General features: G+C 47.1%; 2 protein-coding genes and 1 long non-coding RNA gene across 8 annotated transcripts; 1 reads left to right on the top strand and 2 right to left on the bottom strand.

Moving 5' to 3' along the window:
* Positions 1–240: 240 nt before the first annotated feature.
* LOC129603010 (uncharacterized) lies at positions 241–2093 on the bottom strand. The gene is made up of 3 exons (XR_008692547.1): positions 1210–2093; positions 979–1125; positions 241–605 (listed from the first exon to the last, which is right to left on the bottom strand). It is a non-coding gene; the product is annotated as an uncharacterized LOC129603010 (long non-coding RNA).
* Positions 2094–8914: 6821 nt separating this feature from the next.
* Positions 8915–12962, top strand: prop1 (PROP paired-like homeobox 1). The gene is made up of 3 exons (XM_055502365.1): positions 8915–11583; positions 12242–12471; positions 12552–12962. Exons 1-3 carry the CDS (start codon positions 11451–11453, stop codon positions 12915–12917), a joined length of 729 nt encoding a protein of 242 aa, XP_055358340.1. The 5' UTR covers positions 8915–11450; the 3' UTR covers positions 12918–12962.
* A 328-nt stretch (positions 12963–13290) lies between these two features.
* On the bottom strand, positions 13291–16099 carry mcfd2 (multiple coagulation factor deficiency 2, ER cargo receptor complex subunit). 6 transcript variants are annotated; one of them, XM_029127123.3, is made up of 5 exons: positions 15958–16041; positions 15509–15560; positions 15184–15387; positions 14922–15081; positions 13291–14768 (listed from the first exon to the last, which is right to left on the bottom strand). In XM_029127123.3, exons 3-5 carry the CDS (start codon positions 15384–15386, stop codon positions 14637–14639), a joined length of 495 nt encoding a protein of 164 aa, XP_028982956.1. In that variant the 5' UTR covers position 15387; positions 15509–15560; positions 15958–16041; the 3' UTR covers positions 13291–14636. The 6 variants fall into 6 exon arrangements, with proteins under 6 accessions (XP_028982956.1, XP_028982955.1, XP_028982957.1 ...); XM_029127122.3 differs by lacking the exon at positions 15509–15560 and having other exon boundaries at positions 15958–16099; XM_029127124.3 differs by lacking the exon at positions 15509–15560 and having other exon boundaries at positions 15184–15390; positions 15958–16066.
* Positions 16100–16487: the final 388 nt, after the last annotated feature.

Below are 16487 nucleotides of genomic sequence, written 5' to 3'. Positions count from 1 at the left end.
CTGGTAGTTTTGGTGTACAGTATATTGGGTTGATGAAACAGAATTAACCTTTTTAGAAAGTTTGAATAGTTTGAAGCAGCTTTATAAAAAGGGATTAAAAGTCAAGTTGAGCTGTGTCTGTAGTCATGTTTCTCAAAACATGCAGCTGCTTCAGCCATTCTCCCAATTAGAGGCCTGACCCACCCTGTGCCCCTGTCATCCCCCCCGGCCAACCCCCACTTCCCTCCCCTCCCTCACTGTGCCCAGCAGCAGCTATGCAGACAGACACGGCCAAGCTGCCTGGAACTTCACAGTTCACTATTTGTTCATTTGAAATGAAGTATAAATAGCATGTGGGTTATCGGTTTCAAGTTAGCTACCCAAGGCTTATGAATAATTGAAGCTCACCCAGGAGGAGGGTGAAGGTGAGGGTGAGCTACCATACAGGGCAGAAAGCTTTAAACTGAACCGCTGTAAACTCTCAAAACACACGGTCCAGCGATAACTTAGCAGCATTTAGCTGTGGAATCTGGACTTGGATGCAGATCATTGATAGAGGAGGAGGATGAAAGCGCAGATGATGAAGGTTGAAAGCCTTGAGATGTCATCTTAGGACCGTCACACTCCTGTAAAATAAAACATGTGCTCAAAAAACGTGTGTTATTTAAACACAAAAGTACAGTGCTGTTTTATAGAAAGACACTTAAGTTGCCTAGTTCTGCCATAGTTAATACCTGTTCAAAGCTATGAAAAGGGTCATAAGGACGGATGGGACCTGGATGGTTCTAGTCTGTTTTAGCCCATGTTTCCTCTTCAGTCAGAACAAGCTGATGCTAACCTGCCATAGTTGGATCCTCAGCATGTGGGAGAATCTCTCCTGCTTCTACACTATTCGGCTCATCTCACTCTCATCTCCCTTGTGAACTATCAGACTTTTCATTTCCCTCACTCCTCTGAAACATCTCCCTTCACAGTCTAGAGCTCACCGCAGATACACACCGCATGGCACGCATGCAACAATAGCACGGGCGAACAGACGGCGATGAGAAGGACGAGCGAGCGGCGGGAGTGAGAGACGCTGCTGTTGCTAGCGTTGGATTTCCTCCAAGCCTCTGGCTGCAAAGCGAGCGTTGACCTCTACGTAACCTTAGACAGACAAGGCACAAGGGTTACATTCATATTTCATAGCAGAAATATATCTACCCCATGGTATTTTACACTGGCGCTCACCTCCCAGTGGCTGAACGCTTTCAGGAGGGACAGTCCAGGAGGCTGCTCCTCTTCCACCGACCGAGCCAAGAGCGTCTACAGCTGCAAGGGGTCAAGGCAACTGCAAGCTCTTAATAAGCCAGAACTGTTCGTTTGCCTCGCTGCTCTGCGAACGTAGTGACCAGAAACTACTAGAATCTAAAACAGTTTCCTTATCAGCGAAGGCCACAGTAAGTGGTGACCTTTAACCCCCGACCACTGGAACGGAGGTTGATTGTCCAACATCTGCCGGTCAAATGATGTCCAGGTTCAGCTCCAATCTGAGTCCAATCCTCCATCCAAACCGTGCTTAACTTTCTTCTTTGACATCCATTTTTTCTTTATCAATCTCTCCACCTCTCAACTCTAGAGAAGCTGAATAGCCAGTGAACGGCATCTGGACTGACCTCTTTTTTTTTTGTTCTCTGGCAAAGACACTGGAAAGTTTCAGTGGGCATGTCCTGTTAATTCCTCCCCTCCTTCAGTCTTTCTCATTCTCTACTACTGCCTCGCTCTCTAACCCATCCAGTCTGACTCTATACATTTGTATATATAGGGTAGTATATATATAGACACAGTTATGCATATATATCAGGAGATGTGACGTCTGCACATCCACCTCTCTCCCTCTCCTCCTGCTTTCCTGCTCCCAATTCATCCCCTTTTCCTTCAGCCGTTCCCGAGCGTCTCTCTCCTCCAGTGCAGTGTATCATTGCTGCTTGGCTGGCCTCTGCATAAACTCTGGGGCCAGTTGAGCGGCCCTGCTTACTCTCACCCTCGACTCAGCGAGCCTCCGGAAAGTTCTCCCCGCTCGGAGAGCTGGCATTGAAGGCCGACTCCGTGTATGTGTTTATGGAGTTCTGACAAATTCCTTCCTCCTCGCCTCCCTCTGCTGCGCTGCAGGCTTGACATGCGAGCATTATATTTAATCCGTTATTCCCTGTGCAGGCAGGGCCAGTGTGGTGAAGGAGCTCTGGGTCCTGGAGCTGCAGCTTAGGCCCCTGTGGTGGCTGGTGCAACATTATGGAGGCAGCAGAACTGGTGAGCACAGGGTTCAGATGGGCCTTGTGGTGGCGTTATGGGATATGTGGTGGAGCTGTATTTTCTTATGGTGGGATAGTGCCTGGGTCATTGGCGCTGGGCACACTGGTCACTCTGTAATTAATTGAATTATGAATAGGCTGCTCCATCCCACTGGATATTACAGTAGGTTCTGCAGCAGGGTCTGCGTTAAATAGTCCCAGTCATACGACGCCAAAAAACAAAAAAATGCATAGTTAAGTTACCACACATAATGATTTACGTTTATAGCACCACATATCTTGCTATAAGCATAAATCAGTCTCGTGACGGGCACGCTAGCATTGTCTCCAGAGTGAGGTCGCTTGGAGAACATTAGCAGCTCACAGTCTTGGATTGATGTGGAGAAAAATAAAGTTTTACCCCATTCCGCCCTACGGACCTCAAGCCCCCTTTAACGGGTTAACGTTGATGGATGACAGGAGTGGAAGCTGCCCTGCCACTCCGACCACTCCAGGAAGTCTTGATGACTGGGTAGAAGAAGACTCTGGGCCAGAGTTTCTGTGACTGGCTTTTGGCTGGAGCAGATGAGCCCCAGACATGCCTGTAACATCCACAGGAGGGACAAAACGAGGGTGATGAGCGGTGTTGCTCATGAGGGTGATGAATGAGAGGGTGGAGGCTGGAGGGATGTGGTGGAGACAACCAACACAAAAGCTGCTCTCGTGTCCCAACTGCCCAAAAGGTCTTCTTCACACATGCAGTGTTCATTTTGAAGAATTGTTTAGTCAAATTTGCTTGTTTCAAATCAATAAGAAACTAATAATATTAAAAATCAAAACGTTTTTAAAACACATCTTGCTAAATAAAATAAATTGTAAAATGCAACAGTTTGATCAACTGAGGCCGCGGCTCCTCGTCTCTGTCGCTGCTCTTCATCTGACCTCTCCAGATGCTCTGCACAGCCTGTCCCGTCCTGTCTGCGCAGATGGCAGATCTCACAAAAGGGGGACGGCAAAGAAAAAAGACAGAGCGAAACTCAAGACGGGACGGTGAGAAAAGCAGGCTGTTCGGCGGTTTCCTCCCTGAGCCAGCTTTCCCAGAAGAGTGAATCAGCGGAGGGCGACCGCCGAGGAGCCGCAGGCGTTTCATCCAGGCCCCGGGGTCCCACTGGTGCCGGCCCCTCTCTCTCTCTCTCTCTCTCTCCCTGACTCACAGCTGCCGCGATGCCGCCGAGCACCAGCTCTGCGACCACAACCCACCCGGTTCGTGGAAGGTTCGCTTGTTTTGTTCATGTTGACACACTGCTGTGTCCCCAATAAGCTGTTTACATGCTCCTGGCATGTGAGGGGCGGAGTCTAACCTTGACCTTTACCCTCTACTCCTCTGCATCAGTATCATCTGTGTTAGAAAATGTGGCCCCAGGATGTTCTAAAGACCACATTTCCCATTCAGAACCCGAGCAGTGTAACGGTTCTCTTCAGTAGAACTGTTTCTTGTTACACTTGTTGGACTAGGAAATGTTCTGGGAGCTGGCTGTGCCGTTCTTAGCCTTTACGCGCTGCGTTGGACGTCCAAAAACTGCCACAGGTCATTGAGCAACTTCACAGAAGCTGCTGCTTGTTGGGAAATGTGCTCAAGGGAGTTTGTGGATGTGAACCTGTGACTTCTGGTCACAGTCTGCTCTGTCCACCCAAGTATTGCAAAGAGAACTTCACTCTCACTCACTCACTTAGTAAGTAATATAATATAATGTAATATTTTTTCCTGTTTTGACAGAGTGATTTGATAATATATCAGATCAAGTGTCTTATCTTTGCGTAGAAGGCACCAGTTCAGGACACGCTGTGCTTGGGAGCGCGAGGGATGGTGTGATGCTCGAAGCCGAGCACAAAGGCACGGAGTGTTTAAGTCTGCTTGTGGTCGAAGGCACAACGCGCCCGGGCTGCAACAGGAAATGACAGAACTTGGCGCGGAGGCTAAAAATACATATAATGCCTGTTGTTAAGGGAGAACAGTGTTGGGGAGGCAGCGGAGTACAGCAAATATTATTCCAATTAAACCGCAGGCCTGAAACCGTGGCTTATTCACAGAGAAGCCCGAGTGGCTGCCAGGGGGAGAAACGGAGCGAGCGGAGTCGGAGTTGAAGCTTTTAAGGCTGGGTGTTGGTTGTGAGCGAGGTTTGCTAAGTGAAATTCCTGTGAAGTTAGGCCACTTTTCACTGACTCAGAGACAACAATGTGTATTTTCTGGGGCCTTTTCGCAATCTTCCCTCATATTGTTACCCAGAGAGGGAGTGAGGGAGGGGAGGGCTTTCAACGCTGGCATGGAACTGACCCTAGCGCCACTTCCCCCCCCCCTTCTCCCAACCCGAGCTCAACACACCCTGGCACTCAGCAATGCCGAGCTAAGAATGGAGCGCTCCTCCGGCTCACGCAATGTGGTGTGCAGACATTTCCTGCAATAAAAACGTGATTGGGAAGATACCCATTAAAACATGTGAGGAAAGAGCGAAGGACTTGCCAGTCAACGGAGAGATAGAAGCTAGAGAAAACAGGAGGAGGAGGAGGAGGAGGAAGATGGACAAGGGGAGTTGTGTGGGTAAAGGTTATAGGAAGGGACGGGTGAGGGATATGCTCCTGCTTGACCGAGAGGGAGAGAGCGATGGCAGGGTAGCCATCGCTCTCTCCCTCTCTTTTTTTCAAACGCTGTTTTCATTTAGCACATGGCAGCGCTCCCTCAAGCTCTTGAGTTTCCCAAACCGAGAGCTATTTCCTGATTCACTCCCTCCCTCATATAATTATTCTGCTGGACTGCGTTTCGTCGCCGCCTCTTTCAGGCCCGCGTTTCCAGCACTGCCTGTTCTGTACACAGGGTGACATCACATCCTCAGCGGGGCGAGCGCGGCCAGGCTCGTACGCCGCAGGTCAGAGGTCGCGCCGCGCTCAGTGCGCGGCCTCCACGCCGTTTCATTAGACGCTAAAGTGAAATCATTTATGATCGTTTAATGAGGGCAGGTCATAAACTTTAAAAAAAAAAATAAAATCCTGCCCTGGAAAAATACGTTTAATCTGTGTTTAACGATGGGGTGTATCGCAGCGACGCACAACTGGTGTCGTTACAAGACATTTGCAGAGCTCCAGCGAGTCACATGGTTATTATGTTAAGGGCTCTTGTTAAACGCTGCAGTATTCGCCTCGTAAATGGCCGTATTGTTCCCTTTCACACTCACTCCCTCTTGTGCGCACACTGAGTCCGTTCGATGCCACCCCTCTTCCCGCTCGTCCCGAGGCCTCAGGCCTGTTGAAGGTGAGCGTGACCGCCTCACCTGTGCGCGAGAGCCGCCTGTTTTCCGACGCCCTGTTTGTTCCTGCTGCTGGTGTTGGCGGCGTTAAGCTGCACGGACGCTCGTGTCTCTCTCGCTCGCTCGCTCGCTCGCTCGCTCCCTCCCAGCTGTGTTCCCCTGTCCCGGCTCCAGCCGTACGGGTGTGGCTGCTGCCGCTGCCGCTGGCGCTGGCACCGTGCGGAGCCTCCGCCGAGCCGAGGAAGCTGTGCTCATTAGTGCTCGCTGTGCTGAGGACGAGGCCCTCAAGAGGAGGGAGAGGCAGGCTGCACGCTCACATGTGCTACAACCAGCTGTATATGTATAATTAGTTAAGTCAAGTTAGTATTTGCAAGATTTAAGTTAAATTTATTAACTTAAAACCGATCAGTTATTTCTACAGTGCAGTTGAGTTGGTGGGCAAAAATTGGGCAAAATGTCCTGAAGTTCACATTATACTTTTACAAGAGAATAATACTGAGTCAAATAAATGTCTCTTTTTCTCATTTCTTTTACCGGCATCTTGTTTTACTTTTGGTAGGGGTAGTAGTTCCCCCTGCTGGTCCCAGCTAACGGCCGGTCCCCTTCACGGCAGCCACCAGTGAATGGTGGGTGACCCACAGCTGAGTGTTTCGCTCTGTGGACCTTTGATGTGAGCGATCCAGCTAGCTTGAGTGCTACAGTACAACTGATATCTTGGCGTGTCAGATATTTAAGTTGACAATTATGCTGTGTGTGTGTGTGTGTGTGTGTGTGTGTGTGTGTGTGTGTGTGTGTGTGTGTGTGTGTGTGTGTGTGTGTGTGTGAGAGAGAGAGAGAGAGAGATCTTAAGGCTAAAATAAGCTTCAATAGCCTGCAGACTAGACTACCAGCCGAAATCCTATACCGGCCTATAGCATATATGTGTTTATGAGGCAATATATAACCTACGTGTGTTAAGTCTAGGTGACACATAATAAATATGTGCGTGTGTGTGGCCTTGGAGCAGACGATTGACTGGTAATGAATAGGCATCTGCTCAGCGAGGCTGCTGTGGCCCGCTGGGGTCAGGGATTAGAGCGCACATGACAATAATATACAATCGCGTTGTAAAGACTTGCAGGGGAGGCAACAAGCACCACTTTTAGATTAGTTTCTGTCACCAGGGTTACGACCACCAAGACGCAGACACGCCCTGCCCACGAACAGCCAGTAGTCGCACAAGAGGAAGTTCATAACAATCGGTGCAAAGACTGCAGACACTCATAAGCGCAAAAGACATGGATACGAGGACTGTTGTTTAGAGCTTAGATCTGAAATGGTTCTTATGTAATATTAATAATAATAATTTATAGGTAAACAAGGATTTCAGCTTGTGATCCATCAGCATTTAAATCAGTTTTATTATTTCATCCTTAGTGTTTACGTTTGCACAGTCAGCTGGTTGTTTTTGTATTTGTGGAGAGACATCAGGTTCAGTTGTGTGAAATAAGTCTCTTTTAAATCTACGTTTTTTGTTTTGTTTTTAATACAGTGACAAAAGAAAAGGACCTAATAGTAGCAGGCCGTACTTTTAGGCAAATACAATCTCAGAATAAGAGAAAAAAAAATGTATTTCACCATTATTTGTTCAAAAAAATGAACAACACATGAAAATGAACAACAGCAATGATCCAGACAGAATGCGCAATGCTCCGAGAAATACAAACAAGCGTCACAACTGAGATCCCACAGGCCTCACACAGTCTAACGCAGTGCAATTAGAGGAAGACTGAGCAAATACAGCTTGTGGGAAAACCTACAGTCTAAAAGGAACATCGTGAAGCTGAGGATGAGGAAGGATCGAACTAAATTCCTCCACGACGACGTGAGAGACCGAGTATTGAGCTTAGCAGCATAATAATATTCAAGCTGTCGGAGCTTTAATTCGTCCTTAGGTAATTTGATCTAAGCTCATAGTGATAAATTATAATACTCCTACTAATATTAAAGTAAGATGAGTGTGTCATGAGCAGATTTAGGTGAGGAGCAACTTCCAGAAAGTGTCGTGTCATAACACCCCCACCCCCCGGCCTCCGCTCCTCCGCTGCCCGTACGCGCCAGCGGAGGAGCGGTCGGGTTCAGGTCAGAGTATCGTCTTTGGGTTCTGGGAGTGCCTCGGTGGACCACAGGAGACCCTCGGAGCCCGTAAACACCAGTCGGGGGTAAAAAGCACACCACCGGGGGGGAGCGTGGAGCGGCAGGAGGCATCCAGACAACAGAGCAGTCTGCAAATCCAGCAGGCCCTCGCTGCCAAAACAGCTGAACCTCGAAAACCTCAGGGCAGGCAGCCACACGCCACCATTATCTCAATCAGTCAACAGTAAAGCTGACGTTTTCATGGACGCGCGACAGAAACAGCAGAAACGAACAAAAAAAGAAAAAAAAGGTTTATTCGTAGAACACTTAAAGCTGCTATATCTGTACAGACTCGGAGACGTTGTAAAACTTGCATCTTTGCAGCGCTCAGCGAAATGTGTCCGGCCCGAACCTGGCGCGCTGGGCTTTATATCCGCGTCGGGAGGAGGAGGAGGGGGGGGGGGGATTAGACTCCCAAAGAGCAGGGTAACGTGACGGCCCACATAAGTTATATTAGAGAACACAGAGTCCTCCCGCAGGAACACGGGCGGTGCTGCATGCCGCGCCATCCGCCCGGTCGTAGTGGTCGCAATGGTTCCCACTTCAGCCTGCAAGCTGAGACCGGTGGTCGGGCGAGACAGGCCTCACGGGTCACAGCTGCGCGTCGGACATCGCCCCCCTCGGGTCAGAACCAGAGCCTCGTTCGATCCACGATGCAGAACACGGCCGCGTGGCTCGTTATTGATCAGGTCCCATCGCGACCTGGACATGAGTGTATTTCACCTTGAGGATGATGATGCCAGCTATATGCATGTTTACTGGTTTTACTGGTTTTGAGCTTAGGTTTCAGCTTCTTACTGGGCAGCTTTTGCTTTTATGTTGTTATGAGTCATTACGGCGTACTTTTGTTTCTCTCTTTCCACTCTTCCACCAGTTCTGTTCCAGTTGTGACAGATACTGGTTTTACTGGTGCTGGTCTCATGGTTGTTGTTTGCATACGCCTGGAAGTTCCATAAAGAAAAAATATTTCCAGCAGACTCTTTTCACAGCAAACACGTACAATTGTACTCAAATGAATCCTCACCAGATGATATTGAACGACTGGGAGCTGGTAAGAGATAAAAGACATCCGTGTCACTGTACAGGCCTGCGTTCCTCTCCCTGTCCTCACACAGCTGGGCCAGCAGACTGCTGGATGGAGGTGGGGGTGGGGGTGGGGGGGTTGAGTTACATTCCTTCCATCGGGGCTGTGTGTCTGCCAACCAGGTCACTCCCAGTTCAGTCCCGGGAAATTGGGAGGGAAGAATTTCCTCTATGTGTCCGCGCTGGACGCAGCCGCAGCCACACGGGCCCGCGTGCACCCCCACACGGGCCACGCACGCGCTGCTGCGTGGTGTCAGTGTGACGCGTGACTCATCCACCGGAGTGTAACAAGGAGGGAGGCTTCTGGAGCGGCGTGCAGCTGATTGATCTGTGCAGGGCGCGCTGACCTCTGCTTCAGAACGAGCTCTGGAGGATGCGAAATGTGATGAATGTGAGCCGCTGCATATTTATTGTTTCTTCCAATGAATTAGAAATGGGATCGGCGCTGGAGCGTCCGCGCATCGCGCTGCGCCCGCGCCGCTCACCGCTCGCGCGTCGTGCGCGACCACGCGCACATGATTGATGCCTGCAGAAGAGTCCAGGTCTCCTGGCGCTCGCTGCTGCGCTAATAATAGAAAGCTGGAAAGATAAAGGCACAGGAAAGGAGACGAGGGAGACTTCATTATTGGCGTGTGCCGCGAGTCAAAGTTTGCAGAGGATTCCTGTAGCACATTAATGCTGCGTCCCGGTGAAGCGTCATCAGTAACAAGTTGTTACAGTAGCACTGTCTCTGAAAGAGCAGCGTGAAAGTGGTTTCGAAGTCATGTCTGCGCCTCAGAAACTGACACAAGACGTGTGATTTTTTTCTGACCACAATAAAAGATGAATCAGCATTCATGTATTAACAGTGGATCAAACCCACAGTTATCGCTGACTGTGCAGTTCCTTTGAGCTCTTTTGTTTTGGATTTAATAAAGCATCCGTGTAGATTCAATGAGCAGTCAACACACAAGCTTATAGCAGGTAAGTGCCAAATATTTGCTATAGCTTTTTTTTAGAAACATGAAACAGCAGAACACAGAAATAAAGTAATGTATTACTACAGTGTGTGATAACAACACACACATGTACAGTATGTGGCAGAGAACAATATGAACAATGAGAACAATCCATGAGGCAGGAAATCTGGTTCTTTTTTAAATATGGATTCAATTTTGAATTTTATATCTTGAACCAAGCTCTTGTTCTTGAATGCCAGAATAAGAATGAGGACAGTGAATGTCTTAACCCTAAATTGTTCCAGATGTCCTATTGACTGGGGAGGCAGACAGAAGCGCAGGCGTGCTCCGTGTGCTTCGCTGGGGGTTTCGTGGAGTCGCCCAAGATGGGATTTGAATATTGCATGTGAGCAGCTGTGAATAAAGACGTGCACGGAAGCCTCTGCACAGATTTCTCAGCGAAGCACTGTGAAGTTTGATCAGTCTCCGCAGAATGTAAGTGCGGCAGATGAGAGTTATTCAGTGGCTGCATTGTGTCTGTGACATGTTCCTGGCTCTGATCCTGGACAGAGGGGTGAGAACCCACAGGATCCGTGTCACACATCAGTGTGTGTTTGGCTTCAGGGAGTCGCAGAGCAGAGGTCAAAGGGCTCATGATGGGGGACGTGTTGCACAGGGTCTACTCGGACCTGATCCAATGCTTAACCAGTGCATAACCTGCATGAATACACATTAGTACCACTACATGGGTATATATACCCACACGGTTCAACCAATACAGCTCAGGGAGAATTAGTGTGTTGTTGGAGGCCCTGATAAAAGCCAGCTGTCGTTTCCAAATATGTGACATGCCTGCCGTGCTGCCCTGTCATGACTCAGTGCTGAGTAGGCCGATCGTGGGCTTCTTCCTAGTACCCAGCGCCGCGTGAGGGGTGCCATTCCGCCACACTGGCCCAGGGCTGAGATTAGCATCATGGGAACCGCTGATAGCAGCTGGAGTCCGCAGAGGTTACACAAGAGTTCAGCTGAGTTGATCCAGCCGACGGGGTGCCCTGTCCGTCAAGAAGCAGAGGTCCAAATGCGGAGGGTGTTGTGTTTGTGGAAAGCCAGTGGTGAGTGTACTCAGCTGGGTGGTCCCCACACTCAACCCCTGCATCAAAATAGAGACCTATGAGGATTCTGCCTCTCTGCGTGCCTCAGGTCGCCTCTGTGACACAGCCTGAGAGGCCACCTGGTGGTCAAACGGGCTACTGCAGCACAGCGGTGAACCAGCAGCTTGTCGTTTAGAATCTCATATGAAAGAGCATGAATGAAAGAAAGAAGTAGAAACATTCAAACACATGCAAGTCTATAGTTGCACCAGTGTAAAAAAATAATCAAAGTCTTAAAATAAAAAAAGTCCTTCAACTCCACCACCTCCAAAAATTAAAATAACATAAAATGTTTATTTATATGTAAGAATAAAAAAATAACAATACAAATGGTTCCAGGGTTATTTTGATGCTTACAAAATTATTTTACACTGTATATATATTTTAATCTCATTCATTGATTAAGCAAATTTATTTGTTTTTATTTTATTATGGCGAAACTAATAAAAGCTCCAGCCACCTTTCATGAACTTGTTGTGCACAACCAGGCCCGTCTGGAGCAGGTGGGTGGGACATGCACTCGACAGGTGTGTTTGGGGTCCGTAGTGTTGGATGGTGAACAGATTCCTGTTAGTGAGAAGAGCTGCAGCGATGGCGCAGGTGAAGGTGACGGGGGACGCGACGAGGGGCCAGCAGGACTGTGGAGACATTTACTCTGACATGGCTACAGTCAGCTCCAGCGCAGGTGAGTCCAGAGGTCGTGTAATGATGATGATGGTTTACGTTTGAGGACCAATCTTATATTTAGACTTCGATCTCTTTGGTTCAATTTAATTGAAAGCTAATTTTAAATTTAACATATTAGCACAAACTTTTGTTTTAGTCTCTTCATGTTCAAGCTTCGGCTCCAAAAACCTATAAACAGTGTTTGCTGTTGAAGTTTCCATTGAACGACAGACAACTTCAGGGATATAATTAAAAGACCAAACGTGACATCTGCCTCCTCTGCTTCTTGTAGCCTCCATGATGTGAACAGAGAAGGTCAGCTCTGTGCATCAATTTGACTGATTAGTCACTTCGTTAGCAATTGTGCAATAATCTGGTCCTAAGCCTCCAGTTTCTGGTATCGCTTTCTCACGAGCTTGTGTGCGGAGGCTAAAGCTCTCTGGCTCTCAGGTTGCCTGGTGGCAGGGGGGAGCATAAAGCCCCTCTAATCCCTCTTTTTTGAGACAGTCATTGGTGAAATGCGCTCATGAAACGCCCGGGACACATTTTTGGGATCACAACAACCTGGGAAGCACAGGGAAGTCAAGAAACAGGAGCTGGAGAATTGTTTCCACAGAGTAGGAGCCCTTTTGCAATTACATGAAAGCTCAGGCTGTTTGTCTCCGTCCTGAGAACAGACGTAGGAGAGTCGGGCAGGAAGGGCTCGCTGTGCGAGGCCTCCGTGGCTGCAGGAGTGGGCCGGCGGAGCAGGGCCTATCCTTCCCCCGCCAGGAGACGCCACCGCACCACCTTCAGCCACAAGCAGCTGGAACAGCTGGAAATGGCCTTTGGACAGAACCAGTACCCGGACATCTACTACAGGGAGGAGCTGGCGCGTGTTACCAAGCTCAACGAGGCTCGTATACAGGTGAAGGCTTTATGAAGCACGGCCGGTCCCGTTGGCCCACAGATACAAAAAGCGGTTCCTTTCACTCGTCCCTGTTTCAGGTTTGGTTCCAGAACAGAAGGGCCAAGCAGCGGAAGCAGGAGCGGGCCTCTCAGAAGGTCCTGGGCGCGATGCCGGGCCACAGGGCTCTGCTGGGAGGCGTGCACGTCCAGTCGCCTGGCATGGCCCGGCAGTACTACGCCCAGAGCCTGGCGCACATCCCCCGCCTCCCCCCCATGCTGCCGGCCGGGCCGTACGCCCGCCACCCGGGCGCAGTCAGCCAGTGCCCCTGCCCCAGCGTCCCCACTCAGACGCCGCCCCAGCGGCAGCCCGACGACTGGTACGGCCCTCTGAGAAGCAACCTCTCCTCGCCCATCTTCTCACTGGCCTCTATGCAGCCGCTGGACCCGGCGTCCCACTGGAGTTAGAATGTGGCCACCTGGATGTGTTCCAAATAAAATCCTTAAAACCCTTCCTTTAAACATGAGTTGCCCTTTTTCAGACTAGAATGCTGATTCATGTTGCTCTTGTGTGCTTCATTAACCTCTACAAGCAAAGCAACTTCCTGTTATTACCTCATGTAATAAAAATTCTACTGAACAGAGTTGAAGGGGGTCTGAGGGGTCAAACGGGATCCCAGGAAGCAAGATGCTGGGTTCCAGTATTTTAATGTAGAAAACATTGTAGGGAAATAAAACACAATCCTCTTAAGTTTCAGATTGCTACATTTCACTGCTACATTCTCCTATGTGTAATTTTACAGGACGCTACACACAACTATCAACATCCAAAACAAGGGACAACTGCACAAAGCAACATTTATTAATTACAGCTTTTATTGTTTCACATTCTGGCGACAACACGATTGCGCGTGTTATGCTGTTTTTAATACATCTGCATTAAACAACACTGGATGGAAAAATAGACAATTCTTCTATATTACTTCTATATTTTTATCAAATCACAGATGAACTAAATATACACTAACACAAACATGTCATATCCATATCTTTATCATAATAATAATATCTGATTTAAAGGCAACTAATGTTTGAAGCAGTCGTGTGGTGTTCAAGTGCTTTACAGGGAACCTGCCTAGTCTTTTAGAAAAGGTTTTCTAAAACTGCAGTGACAGTAGCATCAGGCTGTGTGCTTTAGGACTAGCTTATCCAGTAATGAGCATACAGTGGTGTGAGGATTTGACCTCACTTAATGACAACACAATGACTGAGTGAGAGGAATGGTCCACATACAGTTTTTATAATGTCATGTCCTGATGCGCTACGACATTCAGTTTTATGTTACTCTGTTTGTGATCTGATCTTGAAATCACCTCCAAAATCAACATGTTCCTCTCTACACACACTCCATCAGCTCAGACTGATCCGGCAAGGCCACTTTGTGTTGCAAGGATGAGGACGTTCACCTTCATCATTGAGCAAATGAAATTGATTCACAGAAGGAATCATTTGGTCTATTATGTATTTAACAGCTCATGTACTTTGAAATGGGAGGATGGGGTTGGTGTTGTTGGGATTGTTATGGGTTTTATATGTGTAGGTTTTGAGATACCTGAAACATATCTGAGCTCATAATAGTGGCGGTGATTTTGCATCCAAGTTACTCTGTAGCCCACAAATAACTAATAAGAACAGTTAACATTGGCAGTTTTGCTGTAGTATTAAACACCTCACAAACAAAGTCCTGGGATGGAAGTATAAGAGGTCTCCATGCCATGAGTTTATCCACACGACTGGGTCCCAGTGAGGTTTCAACATGATTACTGCCAATACTGAATGAATCTTGCATGTTTGTTAAAACTGCATGATTTTAACAAACCTACACCAAATGGTGCAGAACAAGCTACAAGCTGACACCAAAGTCAAAATAAAAACATGCTTCTTGAGTTCTGCCCTTTATCATCTGAATAAATTACTGGTATTTTGGCAAAATAAAAGATCAGAAAGAGAAAAAAACAGGTCATGAATTATGGAATAAAAAACCTTAACTGATCAACTAAGACAATATTTTTGATCAAACAAATCGTTTTGTATCGTCTCAGCATGGCTCCATGTATGCTCACAGATGGCCCTTCCATTCTCTGCAAACATGCTGTTGTGGTGGACACGAAGAGACATGAATAGAACCTATTCCAGTGATTTGGCAAACTCTGCATAATCTATATAGCCATCATTGTTTTTGTCATCGTCCCTCAGAACATCATCGATGAGAGCAATAAGGTCCTCCTCTTTCATAGGCTGGCTGTTTTCTCCTCTTTCCTGATGAATAAATATAAAGATAATAAGAGAACAAAATAAAATAAACGGGAAAATTAATTGATCAATCAAGAGATTTATTTATTTGCTGAACTAATAGGAACTAAAGGTAACAAGGTTAACTGGACAAAACAAATAGATGTAGACGCACCCTACCTCTTTGTGCACATGTGTGATGGCTGTGGCAAGCTCCAGCCCATCCAAGAGGTTGTTTCCATCGTAATCGTGCATTTTAAAATAATGCAGCTGTAGCTCCTGGGGGGTCATGTCCTTCTCTGGTTTGTCGATCACTCCCTCTAGGTGCTCCAGTATGTGACTGAGAGACAAAGAACCTTTGATTATACGTTATTTACACACAGTTTTATTCTGTTAATGTGCAAGTAACGCATCTTAAAAGAGGAGCTAATGAATCACCCACTCTTTGTCTTGGATCATGTTTTTGTCCAGACGGCCGTGACCGTGGCCTGAATCGTGAGTTGCATCTTCTGCGGCCGGCGGCTGCTGCTGCTGCTGCTGCTGCTGCTGCTCATCAGCATGCACCTGAGAGTGAACACCCAGCAGACAGCAGGACAGGAGGAGGAGCAGACCCCTCCAGTGCACAATGCAGTCAACAGTCCTCATGCTGCTGGGCACACACAGATAGACAGACAAGTGGGCTCTGTACACTAAATGATATGATAATAAAATATGCACAAATTAAAGTATTTATGTCTACTTTTTTATGTTATAGTTAATCGACTCACTTTTCATTTCATGAACTACAACAGGAAGGAAAATAATATCAAGTTGTCTGATCTGATGAACAATATTGCAAAAGAGACACAATTAACATAAAATCACAGATCTTGTATATGACGCTGTTTCATATAGTGTCACATGCTTTAAATGGCAACACTACTACAGGTTGACGTGTCTAAAAACTAACAATAAATCACATTAAACCCCAAGTGTATTGTACTAAGTGGGATCGGGTTTAAATACATGAAGTTACCGTACATCAACTGAGTTAACGGCTAGCTAGCTTGTTAAAGACCACCAGTTAACGGAAACATGCCTTTAACCGTAAGAGTTAGCTACAAAGCTAAAACAAGACTCGCTCACAGGGACTAAATCCGTTTAACTAACACGCCTATTATGACATTTATATGAAAATTATAGTTTATTACATAATAAAGAAAATTTGTGTCTGTACCTGATTACCTGGACAGTTATGTTGTTTAGGAATTTGGCTGCCAAATAGGATTTGCGACAACCTTAAAGGACCAAACGGCTTGCCGTAGCCGCATTCGGACACGACAGCTCATTCGGATTGGTTGAGTCTACCAAAGAGTATAAACCCGCAGCAAGAGAGTTCAAGACAGAAACTTACTGAACGTATTTTATACGTAGAATTTTGCTAGACAGGCTGATCTGCATGGCAACGTTAACTCACCACAGGATAAAAGCATTTTATTCATGTTGTTATTCATGTATAAACCAACTATTATGGAAGTTTAAAACTTGCTGGTTATGTTTCTAGGTATTTATAAGACGGGTGAATTAATCAGGTTGTGTGCTGTGGAATGTTTGGCCGCTTTTATAAGAGAAAATAAAGATAAATTAAAGAAGAAGCTATTGATGAAAAAAGCTACTGTTTTTTGCTTTTCTGCATTGACGTATTTTATTTGCCCTCCTGTTTTAATTTTACAAACGAAACTTTTCAAGATATGTTTTCACGACGAT

The sequence above is a fragment of the Betta splendens genome, chromosome 15, assembly GCF_900634795.4.
Source record: "Betta splendens chromosome 15, fBetSpl5.4, whole genome shotgun sequence".
Lineage (NCBI taxonomy): Eukaryota > Metazoa > Chordata > Actinopteri > Anabantiformes > Osphronemidae > Betta > Betta splendens.
The sequence above is the reverse complement of the archived record's forward strand: the minus strand, read 5'-3'. Positions and strand labels throughout refer to the sequence as shown.